This window comes from Accipiter gentilis, chromosome 6, assembly GCF_929443795.1.
Source record: "Accipiter gentilis chromosome 6, bAccGen1.1, whole genome shotgun sequence".
NCBI classification, from domain to species: domain Eukaryota; kingdom Metazoa; phylum Chordata; class Aves; order Accipitriformes; family Accipitridae; genus Astur; species Astur gentilis.
This window is the reverse complement of record NC_064885.1, coordinates 44817527-44830002: the sequence shown is the minus strand read 5'-3', so window position 1 is coordinate 44830002 and position 12476 is coordinate 44817527. Positions and strand designations below refer to the sequence as shown.

General features: G+C 42.4%; 1 protein-coding gene across 1 annotated transcript in view; it reads right to left on the bottom strand.

The window, feature by feature from the left end:
• WWTR1 (WW domain containing transcription regulator 1) overlaps positions 1–12192 on the bottom strand; it is an 80262-nt gene extending 68070 nt beyond the window's left edge. Inside the window, exon 1 of the mRNA XM_049803751.1 lies at positions 11519–12192. Coding sequence (XP_049659708.1) covers positions 11519–11925 — 407 coding nt within the window. The 5' untranslated portion in view covers positions 11926–12192. The remainder of the gene's footprint in view (positions 1–11518) is intronic.
• Positions 12193–12476: the final 284 nt, after the last annotated feature.

Genomic DNA, 12476 nt, shown 5'->3' with positions numbered 1-12476 from the left:
GCTCCTTTTCTTTCTATTTTTATTCTTTCTTTATGTTTTATCTTACCTTCATAAGAAGTTCAAAATAATTAATTCTGTTTAAAGCAAAACCAGGTAGAATCAATTAGAGCATGTTTTCCAATGGTGTACTTAACATGCCATTTACTTATTTAATAAATTCAAGAAAACAACCAAGTGTTTTTTGAAAGTCCCTTTTCAGTAGCCTAAAATAACTAAATTATAACCATTCCATCATATCAAGTACTTTGCATATCCTAAAATAAGACTGCTGTTCTCACAAAGAGAAATACGCCAAAGAAGAAACTATACATTTGTTACTTGTATACTTGTGTTTGTGTATATTTGCTGTGTTTATGTGTTCCATCTCTGAAAAAAATCCACCGGAAACCTGAGGAATAAGAAAACCCATAAAAGTCAAATACCATGGAAGTGTCCTTCTATTCACAAACCTGAAAGACTGTCAAGAGTATTGAACCCCAAAAGGATTAGGGACAGATCAATACCCAATGAACAAAAAGGAGCATTCTGACCAAGAAAATAGCGAGGGACCAGCAGATGTCATATAAGGCATGGGCAGACAAACAAGTTACTGCAGGAAAAGTTTTGTCTAAAATTATAATCTACCATTTGGGTGATGTCAGGGCTGAGACAGTGATGGCAGCATCCATGAAAAGATCATCCCATGACCACAAAAGTCATCATTAAAGGAATGGCTGTCAAAAAGCTATACTAAGTATATCCTGTGCAGTATGAAGGGATGGTAAGAATCACTGACATCACTATATCCCTCCTGCTAGCAAGGCTGCCATGTCAGGTAGAGGAGTCATAGATTGCATATACACACTTTTATTCAACATTAAATCTGGTGCACAATTTTCACATTAACTTCACATCAAATCCTCATTTTTGGCACGTGACTATGCAATGAAGCTGTATATATTTGCAAAAAAAATTTTTTTCTAACTTCTCAAGGCAAAAGCACTTATATTTCTGTTTAAATATATACAGTAGAATGAGTAAAATGACAAACATGCCTAGGAAAATGTAGTGTCAAAACCAAATGTGAAAAAAAAAACCCTTTTGTGAAGAACTCCCACACTAAATTCTGCTCTTGTAAGCTCAAAAATGTTGACCTTTTACTACATTCCCCACAAAGCTGTACAGTGATGACCACACAGTGCAGGCTGCACTCATTTACTGATGCAAAGCCTGCTTTGTTTCAGTCCCCAGCTATCTAACCTAGGTGAATAATGGCACCAGCAAGAGGCTGCAGAGAAGCATATCCACACAATGCAGCTCCCTATATGGCTCTAAAAGAAATCACACAGAACGGTTGTTAATATTGGAAAAGCTACTTTTGTCCAAACTGTCCAGCTAAGGGGACAATCCAAAGCCTTTCTCAAATGGTAATTACTTTTTTACTCCTGAAGCTTTTAAAAATATTGTTTTTTTGAGAAAATTCTGAAAACAACATTCACATTTCCAACTGAATGTGTACAAAATGCTGCTTAGGCAAACGCTGCTTAGGTTTTGTTGTTCTTCTTCCTTCCTTTTTAAAAAAGAAGACTCCAAACCCACATCCCCCAAATGATTTATCAGGTAAAGAGACCTTGGAAAATAAAGTCTGTGAATCTAATAAACTCCAGTTGGGCAAGGTGCCTTCCTCTTACGTTTGTCAAGTCTGCTCCTATGAAAAATTCTGTTCTACCTCCAAGTGTGTTTGGGGTGTTGCTGTAGTTTGTACAAACTATAGTTAGTTTTTGTAAACATGCCCACAGGAGAAGCATATTAAAAAGCAATCAGCAGTCATCTCCAGGGATTTTGAACTCCTGCTGCTGGTAGAATGGTCAAGAATCACCAAAAATTGCACTATGACATCCTGGTGGTTAATGTCTGAGGTGCCCTATGGAAACGCAAGCTTTGTATCCACTTAGAATGGCAACACTGCAAAGGATGTAAGCTTACATTGTAAGAAACAACTTCCACTGAGCAAAAATTTAGTGTTTATTACTGCACACTATCTGCTTCAATACACAGAAATTTTTCATTGACAAGAACAGATGCTGATCAGTTCTTAATGCACATGCCCTGCATTATCAATATCACTATAGATACTTCTGAGTTTTGTGCTAGTGCCTCAATCTTTAATATGCTATTTCACATGAGCTACCAGAAAGTGGGAAAAGATATTCTTCTAGCTTTACACACCACAAATGAAGGCACAAAGAGATTACGTGATTTCCTAAGAGTCACACACTGCAGCACAACAGGAACTGCACCACTGTTTCCTTCAACCTAGGTCAGCTTCCCAATGACTGCTACTTCCTTCTTCTCTGATCCTGCTGTACGTAGGGGCTTTGCAGTGAAGGTGAAGCCTAAGAAAACATGTCAGTCAAGAAGTTTTAAGAACTTCTTTAAAAAAAACACCACACAGAATTTAAGACTGCTAGTGGCCTTTAAGAATCGCACATAAACAGAAATCTCACAGTTCAAATACAATTTTTGATTTCGGAAACACAATACACTTTAATGCAACCTTTAAGAACTTCTTGACAGAAGACTGTTATTTCATTTTGTGATGCTTACACCATTGCTCACCAATCAGTCACTGAAAAATAGGAACATAGAACATTTAGTAAAAACACCATCAGCAGGTACACTAGGTTAAATTGATTGCAGGTAGAAAAAAAGGATTACTTGTGGTACAGGGAAAAACTCAAATGTACCATGGAAGTGTCCTTCTATTCACAAACCTGAAAGACTGTCAAGAGTATTGAACCCCAAAAGGATTAGGGACAGATCAATACCAATGAACAAAAAGGAGCATTCTGACCAAGAAAATAGCGAGGGACCAGCAGATGTCATATAGGGCATGGGCAGACAAAGAAGTTACTGCAGGAAAAGCTCTGTCTGGACTTGTAACTCTACTATTGCTACGCTTATGCTGTAACTGCCTACATGAATCTATTAGCCATGAGGAAATGCAAGACAGCTAACTCTTCTTTCACACCTCCCCTTAGATTGTAGTAATTTGTGGTGACACTCCAAGCAATTAGTTCAGTTTTAACACAATACATTCTGTTCAGTTCTCTAAGAAAGCCTGTATCTGTCTCTTCACTGTAGCTTCAGTCACATCTGCCTTAAAAATAGTCATAGGTGGGGAATACTGCAGTACGGTACAGTGTTCCCAAGTTTCACATTCTTGAAGTTCATACAACAGTCACCAGCATTAGCATTCATGCTAGGTCTGGACTTTGATTTAATCCATGTAAAAAAAAAAATAAATCCCCAAACAACAACAACAACAAAACCGCACCCACCTCCACCCCACATCATGCCCACCTCTCTCCCTCTCTCTAAAACGAAGAGGGAAAATGCCACAAGCTTGTATGTTGAAATTCAGCCCACATGACATTTCCTTTGGATTTAATTGCTTCCATGCAATTTGTATCTGCTAGTCACGCTACGCCTCAGAGCACCAAATATGCTGTTACAAAGAAGCTCTTGTCCTGCAATAACCTCCTTAATCAAAGAGACAGACTTATGGGTAAAACCAATTTTCAACTTCATCCAAAGCATCCAAACAGGAAACAAGTCAAAGCCTAACCACCGACTCTTCCAACATGATTTGAAGGAGTGAACAGTAAAAAGCTGGAAAAGACAGACTTTACAGATTCTACGTTGTCAAATCTGCTCAAAGTTGGACACATTCATCAACTTAGGAAGTAAATGGCTGTGGATACTGTCATCTATTTACCAATTATGGAGTAAAGATGGTCAGGCAGACCATATTTAGATGTTGACTATAGCAGCTCACGAAAATTATAAAAATAAACCTACTGCTCATTTTTCTTTCTTTGAGCAACCCAAACCATTAGTAAAGCCAATAGCCTTTCAGATGGTTCCAGAAAAAAGTTTTCATGGTAGCATTCTTAATTAACACCTGTATCTATTCTATACACATCTTTCTAAAAATATTATAATTTATATTCTTTTCTAATGATTAATGCATAAAGCAATTGTATTTTCAGCTTATATCACAAGATGAATGCCAGACAGTTCTCACCCATTAATGCACAAATATTCCTGGACTTTGGGTTTAACACTAAGACTAAAGGAGTAATTTAAGACAAATGTAATTAAACCAATGCAATCCTCTGCATGCAAATTATTCATTTATTAGCTTAAAAGTATGCATCAGTACAACATATCCCATTTTGTATCAACAAACTAGTGTGTATAGCAGGGTTGTCATCAGTTTCCTTAAATCATTTGGAACTGCATACACCTTAATTTAGTGCCACTTTTGTGTCTAGACAGCCCTTTACAATTAACTGTCTTAAATATTTCCCTCAAAGGAAACCCTTCTTGGTAACACTTCCAGGGTCAGCGTAGTCGTGCTTAAAGATTTCTTCACTGACACTTTGCAACCAAGTCAAAAACATAGCTTGTATCCTAACTCAAAAAACCTGACAAAAGAGGGAATTGGATCACATCCTGTAAATTGAATGTGTCCTCAACACAATTTTATTCCAGATCTGCTTTCATCCTCAGATTTTATTAAACACTACATTAACCATCAAATTTTATTAAGCACCACAGGTGACATGATTTTAGATCCTGAGAAAACAGTCTATTGATCATGAAAAGACATGGTCTTGGACCAGAAAACAAATAATTATTAGCTTTCATGGGAAACTCTGTAGCCATTCCTACTGCCAAATTCAGAGGGGAAAAAAGTAGCTCATAAATCCTTGGTGGTCTTTTAAGTTTTTAAGAGGGACTCCAATGTCAATATAGGAATTAGCTCAATTTTTCTTTTCAGCTAGGCTTTATAAATTTATATCAAAAGAACTTATTTGTTTATCCAGGTCCAATGAATCACTCTGATTTTGAAGTAATCTATTCCAAATATTTATAATCATCAATGGGAAGAAAAACTTTTTCACACACACGATGTGAATTCTTGGCTTGATCACCAGAAAAAAATAAATGGTTCTGCCCCACTTCTCCCGAAAAATGCTAGCAAGTGTACTCAATTAAAAGCAACTGAACTTCAAAGATTATGCAAAACGCAAATTTTAACCCATGAAATAGTTCAGCCAGACAATTCACTGTAAGAGAAAGAATTACACCTGTTTCGCTATCAAATTTGTAACCTACAGTAGTGAAACCTATCCAAGCTTGCAGTTTGTGCATAATGATCTGATCACATTTATTGTTCACTCATTTTGCATACCATTTTAATTGTCCTTTATTTCTCAGCATTTTACTTCCATATACTCCTTTGCATTGACAGAAGCACAAAGAAATTAAATTACTATGGTCAAACTTTTGTTTTCCCCCTGTGGAGACCATTGCAGGTCTGTTTTTAGTTCAATTCACTACTAATGTACCACTGAATATGGAAGTTAATCTATTAAACTTTTCAAATCAACAAAATAAATAAAACTAAATAAATGAAAAATTCCATGTTAGTACTGTTGTACTTAACAGCTAATCATACAGAATTGTCTTAGGCAATATATATACCCTGTTTAAATGTACTTGTAAGAGAGCCATCTAAAATTTGAAATTAACAAACATCTTCAGAAACAAAAAAAAAATCAGTGTAGGCTTTCAAGTGATCACATGAACTTCACTGTTTGCTCTGTCTGAACATTCCTATCAAGTTACATGTTTATATCAAGCTGAATACAATCATGAGAATTTACCCATGATTTAGTGGAACATATTGATAAGAAAACATTATTATAAATCAAAAAGGTACCTAAAAACTATCAGGAAACAGCATTTCCTTCATGTAATATTAAAAAAATAAAATTAACTTTGTATGCAGATTATTATGAAATAATTACTGTTATGGTTTGTCAGTGTTTATTATTTAATATATTTGCAAGTACAGTAATAAAATTAAGCTCATACAGATGTATCTGAAATATGGCTGCATTCTGTACATAGGTATTAAATTGAGAAACTTTTAAAGCTGTGATGACTGAAATGCAAGTTCTGACTGCAGTCATAGGCATGCAATTCTAATGAAGCAGAACAGCCTACAAAGTATGTAACAGCAAGAATATGGACTAGTGTATATGCCTTTTATTAGTATGTCGCAATAGTAACTTTCAATATCCACAGTTCTTTAATAAAACTTTAATATTAAATACTCTGGTGGTTCCTGATACTATTGTTTTTACTTAATTTTGGGAGCATGCTCAAATTTATCTCTCTAACTCTCCCTTACCAGAAATTTAGACACTATTTTGTACTGAAATAAAACAGTTATTCCTAAACAATGTATAGGGTCAATTTTTGAAATTCTTATTCTGTCCTCAGTTGGGCAAAAATCCTATCAAGGCCTAATATTTGCATTAAACTAACTAGCAAGCTAAAATAACTCTGTTTTGAGAGACAACTTTGAAATTCCATTGTTTTCCTTGCTTGTACATAGTGCCAGAGATCATTAAACCAAGAGAATATAACAATTTATTTCTAATCCTAAAATGATTCTTCCTAGTTTTGTTATTTCATTATTTTAATGTGTAGGAATTAAATGACCTAACTGCCTATGCCTGAAGAGTTCATGTGCTGATCCTCTCTATTTGATTGCATTAGAGGTCCCTTAGCCAAAGCCCAATCACTCAAGTTCTGTCAAAATGAGATCTGGCCCAATCTCAGGATCAGGAGGCTGAAATTACTCCATACACCATGTTGATCCCAGGAAGGTAGAAAACAATTCTCATTTGCACAAAAGTTAAGGAAGTTCTCTGGATTTATAACATCATCGTTGAAACAGCATTTGAACTACAGACTCCAGTCAAAGGAGCAATCAGGTAGACCTCCAATGCTGTCAATCACAGCTTGCAAATTTTTGATGTGTACAGAACTTTCTAAGCACCTCTAAAATGAGTTACAAAGGTGATCTACAGTTGAGTTTCCATCAGTTAAACTTTGGTATTGTATCACAGCTTTCCTGTCTGTTAGGAACTGTAAAATAGTAAATACATGCATTCATTCCAGATAAAAGTCATTAGTAGCAATACATCTTGACACTGTCTTTCACGCCATAACTCATTTTTAATAAAGGAACGCTGGCAAGAAGAGGAGTTCAGGCACACAAAGTCCCACATAACCACTGGAGATGGGGAACAAAACAAATCCCCTGAAGCGGGGATTAAATGCTCCAAAAGCCGCAACCTTTTGTAAATGTCTCTTCCTAATGCATGACACCAAAACCAGCCAGGATGCGTGGCCTCTTGCTTTCCATTTCTCTACAAGGACCAAAGCTACATCGATGTAAGCCCCACCTTACTCATGTCCATGAGTAATTGTGGTCATAACTGTGGAACAATACTGCAAGTGTCGTTCAAAGGTGCTGGTGTTTTCCCCATTTTTATCAGAACTTAACAGAGTAACTGTCTCATGCATTGTCCATCTCTTCCTCCATTTCTAGTTGTGTAACTACAGTCCTGAGGCCGAAAAGTACCTCTGTTATGAATACTGTACAGCACCAAGCACAAAATCAATATAAAATAATAAAAACCCCTACAGAATTAACACAAACGGTTTTCAAGGAAAGGCTATGTTTGGAAATCATTTGAGCACTTCAACTGTCTTAATATTACTTGTTTTGTCATTTTCAGAAAGAAGTTAATAGTATTTACTTTACTTCTCCTGTTGTGCTGCTGAACATGCTCAGTAATGTAAAACTGATCGTGTTAAATCAAGCTCCTCCACCAACAGAAACCAGTAGGAAAAAATCTGAACATGTCAAGTAAATAAATTATTGAAAGTAATTAGCCTTCTTTCCCCTTCAGCAGGATTTACTGGCAAATACGTCCTGGTATGGCAAACTTTCACTGTAACTTTTTAGAAAAACACTGTGATAAAGATAACAGTTTCACAAATCTGTTCAGTGCAAACGCTGTGTTCTCTATATTCTGTTTACCTTCTGAAATGAAATCAGAGTCTGACTAAGAAGCAATGTACACACACTGAGAAAACATTAAAATCTTAGTCTTCATTTGAAATACAAGGCTGTACAACCTAAAAACAAATTGATGGAAAGTAATACTTGAAAAATTCTTTTTACAGAGTATGTGTACACAGCTCAGCATGTGGATCGATATGCAACTGATATTCCCATTTAACAACATAAGAGCTATGCAAGGCAGTTTGCCTGTCTTTCCAGAAACCCTTTTTTATCAGAAATAATTCACACTTAAATTTTTTTCCACACATGCACACAGAGAGAAATGCTTTAGATAACATTGCTGGAAGTGTGTGTTCATTAGCCTGTTTTCCATCCCCCACTTCTGTGGTTTGGTATTTAATTACAGGGTGGAGTGGTCCCCAGGCTACTTATGTTTCTTCCAGTCACAGCCAGAAAATTTCTGCAGGAACTGACATGCAGGAGTGTGACTGCTTCAAGTTATAGCTGGTTCCCGGTCAAGAAGGTTAGCTCACTGTTCACTGAAAGTCCCATCACTACTTTTGTTTAATAATTCTTGAAAATATGTTTAAATACAACAAATTACATTCTAAACTTCAACAGATAATAAAGGCTTTAACAGGACCTAATTTGGCTATTTGCTCTTAATTTTCTTCTCAATTTTCTTTTGCTAATGATTGTAAACAAATCTTTATCATTAAACTGGGAAGAAATGGCAAATTTTTTGACAGACAGGCCTTGAATATAGGAAAATGTAACCTTGTATGCCTGGTTTGACCCAATAGGATTTTCAAGTACATAATCCAATTGAACCCTACATATTATTGCACATAGTTCTAAATGTTGCTTTCCATAAACAATCTTAGATCTCTGCAGAAAATTCAATTTTCACCTGAAAAACATTACACCACTTGCCAAGTATTAGAATTCATATGTGATTATTTTATAGCCAAGTATTAATCCCAACAGCATTGAGGTATAAAGAAATACATTATAAATACATTATTCCAATTAATTTTTGTAGGAATGAGAAAAGTCCTGTTGGATAAAAAAAACTGGGGAAACAAAACTAGGTAATAAATTACACACACAATGAAATTTTTGTTTTATATATGAAAAAGGATGTCATTAATGAGAGTATTACTGTTGACACGATTTGGAAAAAATGAAAGATACTTTGGGGGTTTATCCATAGCTTTTTTTTTTTTTTTAAATAACAGACTTGCATTTTTGGCCTAAGCAACAAGAATCCACCAGCTTGGAAAACTCTGTCTCTACGTCAGAAATGCGTGACAGGAAGGTGAAACCACATGAGGTCATTTTGATATTAGTAAAAAAACGACTGGCAGACAAAGATTATGTTATGTAATTTTTAGCCAGAGGTATCCAAAAACACCTGCTAGCCAAGCCCTAGCAAGAATTTATATAAAATATTTATTTACAAATGATCTGTTACAGTGCTCTTATGAGTCAGCTGCTGTTTCTCTGTGCTGCTCTATCGAGAAAAATACATGCAAAGCACAGAACAACAAGATCTTCTCATTCAGGTGATAAACCAGATTAATGAAAAACTCCTAATTTGGACCTTGGTACATGTCCACCCAGTATTATAAACCATATACAGTAACATACAGAATGGCAGATAGAAACAAAATGTATTTTTGTGCTTTGCTAGTAACTCAGAGTATGACAAGAGGCAAAAACATAAACTCTGTGCAGAGTAATTTGAAGACTGGGCTTTTGAGTAACCCTTTGGATATTCCAAAGCCACAAGGCAAAGAAATTGTTACAGAATCATGTAAATTATGCATTTAATCAGTTTTCCAAACAGTAAATATGCTCTATCTTTGCCAGTCCCATCATGCATCGTCTATATGCCATTTATGATGGCTGAATACACACACACGGTTGAGTATGAACTACTCTTCTGACTGAAAGGGCCATAGTAAATGAGTAAATGATGCCCTGACAGTTTAACTCCCTCAGTATCCTTAGGTAGATGCTTCATCAGTAAGTGTTTTATTTCATTAGTAAACATTTTGTCACTGCATATTTATTGGGTTAATAGTGCCGCTTTATCTGCAATGAATCTGGACCAGAGATAACAGAATCTACCAAAATAAGGCACTGTTGTCTTACCACATATAACAATTATTACATATTTTCAGGCCTATTAAACTGCTTTGAATCAAATTCCAAATGTCATAAATAAAATTCTCTGGCCAAAAATTACTGGCCAGCAGGGACAGGCAGTTATGTTACCACACTTCTCAAAATCTATGACTAAAATAAGGAAGCCTCCTCCCGTGTCCCTAAAGATATGGATACTATAAATATAATACACACCACTTGTACCACAGCAGTGCATTCCGTTTGTGAAAAGCCACCCATGAAATGAACACAGTGGTTTCGCAGTTAAAAGCCTGGACTGGAGACCTGAGAGCCCAGGTTATGTAGTTCCCCCATCCACAGCCTGGTTTACCTCCAACAGGTCACAGACACACAGTGTACTGTTCCCACATTCTGGAAAACTCCCTGGAACAACTGCTATTAAACTTCTTAAAAAACATAAATTAGTTCCTGAATCTTGGACGTGAGACGAAGCAGGAAAGAAATACGGAACCGACAGTTTTACAGGCAGGGCTTCCCCCCTGCTCTGGAAGCAGCCCTCCAGCCCGCGCCCGACGGCTCGCTTCACCTCGACCGTCTTCCTCGCGGGAAGGAGTTTCCTCGCACCCACCTCAGCCTTGGAAGGTCTCGGCGCCCCCCGCCGCCCTCACCTCACGGCGATGCCCCCCACCCCACCCCACCCCGCCGCCCTCACCTCACGGCGATGACCCCCCCCCCCCCACCCCCGCCGCCCTCACCTCACGGCGATGACCCGACCCCCCCCCCCACCCTCACCTCACGGCGATGACACCCCCCACCCCCCCCACCCCGCCGCCCTCACCTCACGGCGATGCCCCCCCACCCCCCACCCCCCGCCGCCCTCACCTCACGGCGATGCCCCCCCCCACCCCCCCGCCGCCCTCACCTCACGGCGATGCCCCCCCACCCCACCCCGCCGCCCTCACCTCACGGCGATGCCCCCCCCCCCCCACCCCGCCGCCCTCACCTCACGGCGATGCCCCCCACCCCACCCCGCCGCCCTCACCTCACGGCGATGCCCCCCACCCTACCCCGCCGCCCTCACCTCACGGCGATGCCCCCCACCCCACCCCGCCGCCCTCACCTCACGGCGATCACCCCCACCCCCCCCGCCGCCCTCACCTCACGGCGATGCCCCACCCCACCCCGCCGCCCTCACCTCACGGCGATGACCCCCCCCCCCACCCCGGCCCTCCCGCCGCCGCCGCGTCGGCCGGCCTGGCGACCCCCCGTCGCGCTCCTCTGCGCCAGCCCCGGCTGGCCGCCGTGAAACTTGGCCGACAACCCTCCCCCGGTGCGGACCGGGCCGCGGCAACCGCCCTCTAGCCCGGGACTCCGCGCCCGCCCCGGGTCTGCAGCCACCGCCGGGCGCAGGAGCTCCCCGCCAGCGCCCCCGCAGCCGCCCGCCGCCCCACTCACTTGAGGAAGTACCGCTGTCCCGTGTGCGTGAGCGCCATCTCCCAGCCGGGCGGCAGCGGCAGCTCGTCCGTCACGTCGTAGGAGCGCTGGCGGAGGTGCGCGTGCTGCGGCGCCGCGCCCGAGCCCACCAGCGAGGCGGGCGAGGAGTGGGAGCGGACGTGCTGCGCGGCGGCGGCGGCGGTGGCGGCGGGCCGCGGCGGGGGGCCGCCCGAGTCCGTGCTCGACTGCCGCGAGTGCGAGCCCGAGTCGGGCTCCTTGAAGAAGGACTCGGGCAGGATCTTCTTCCTCCAGGAGCTGGGCTTCGGGTTCATCACCGCGTTGAAAAGCGCCTCCAGCTCCGTGTCCAGGTCCTGCGTGACGTGGATCACCTGCTGCCCCGGCGGCGGAGGCGCGGGAGCGGGGTTCATTTTCACACCCGTCGGCCCCGACGGCGGGCGCGGGCAGGCAGTGGCCGGGGCCGGCGCCGCTGCAGGCCGCCGCCGAGAACGCGCCTTTCGGAGCCGAGCGGGCGGCTCTCCGGGACCAGCGCCGCTCTGCCGGAGCGGGCGGGCGGCGCGGGGAAGTGCCTCTGCGACCCCGTCGGCAGTGTCGGTGTCCCGGGCGGCCGGCGGAGGGGCGGGCGGGTCAGCCCCCGGGCAGCGCGGCGCCCTCCCCCGGGCCGGGCCGCGCCGGGCAGCGGCGGGACGAGGGCAGCGCCGGCCCCGCCCGCCCGCCCCGCGGCGGCCCGGCCCGCCCCCGCCTCCGCCTCGCCCGCAGTTATGCAACTGCCACGGAAACTTTGGGTACTCGGAGTCGCTGTGGGGCGGGGGCGGCTTCCCCGCCTAGCAGGGGGACCCTCAGGGCGGCGGGGCCACGGGTCAGGCCCGGCCCGGCCCGCCCGAGCGTCCCTCCGAGCCCGCCGGGATCGGGGCAGGGGACCGCCGGGGTGTCCCTCCGAGCCCGCCGGGATCGGGGCAGG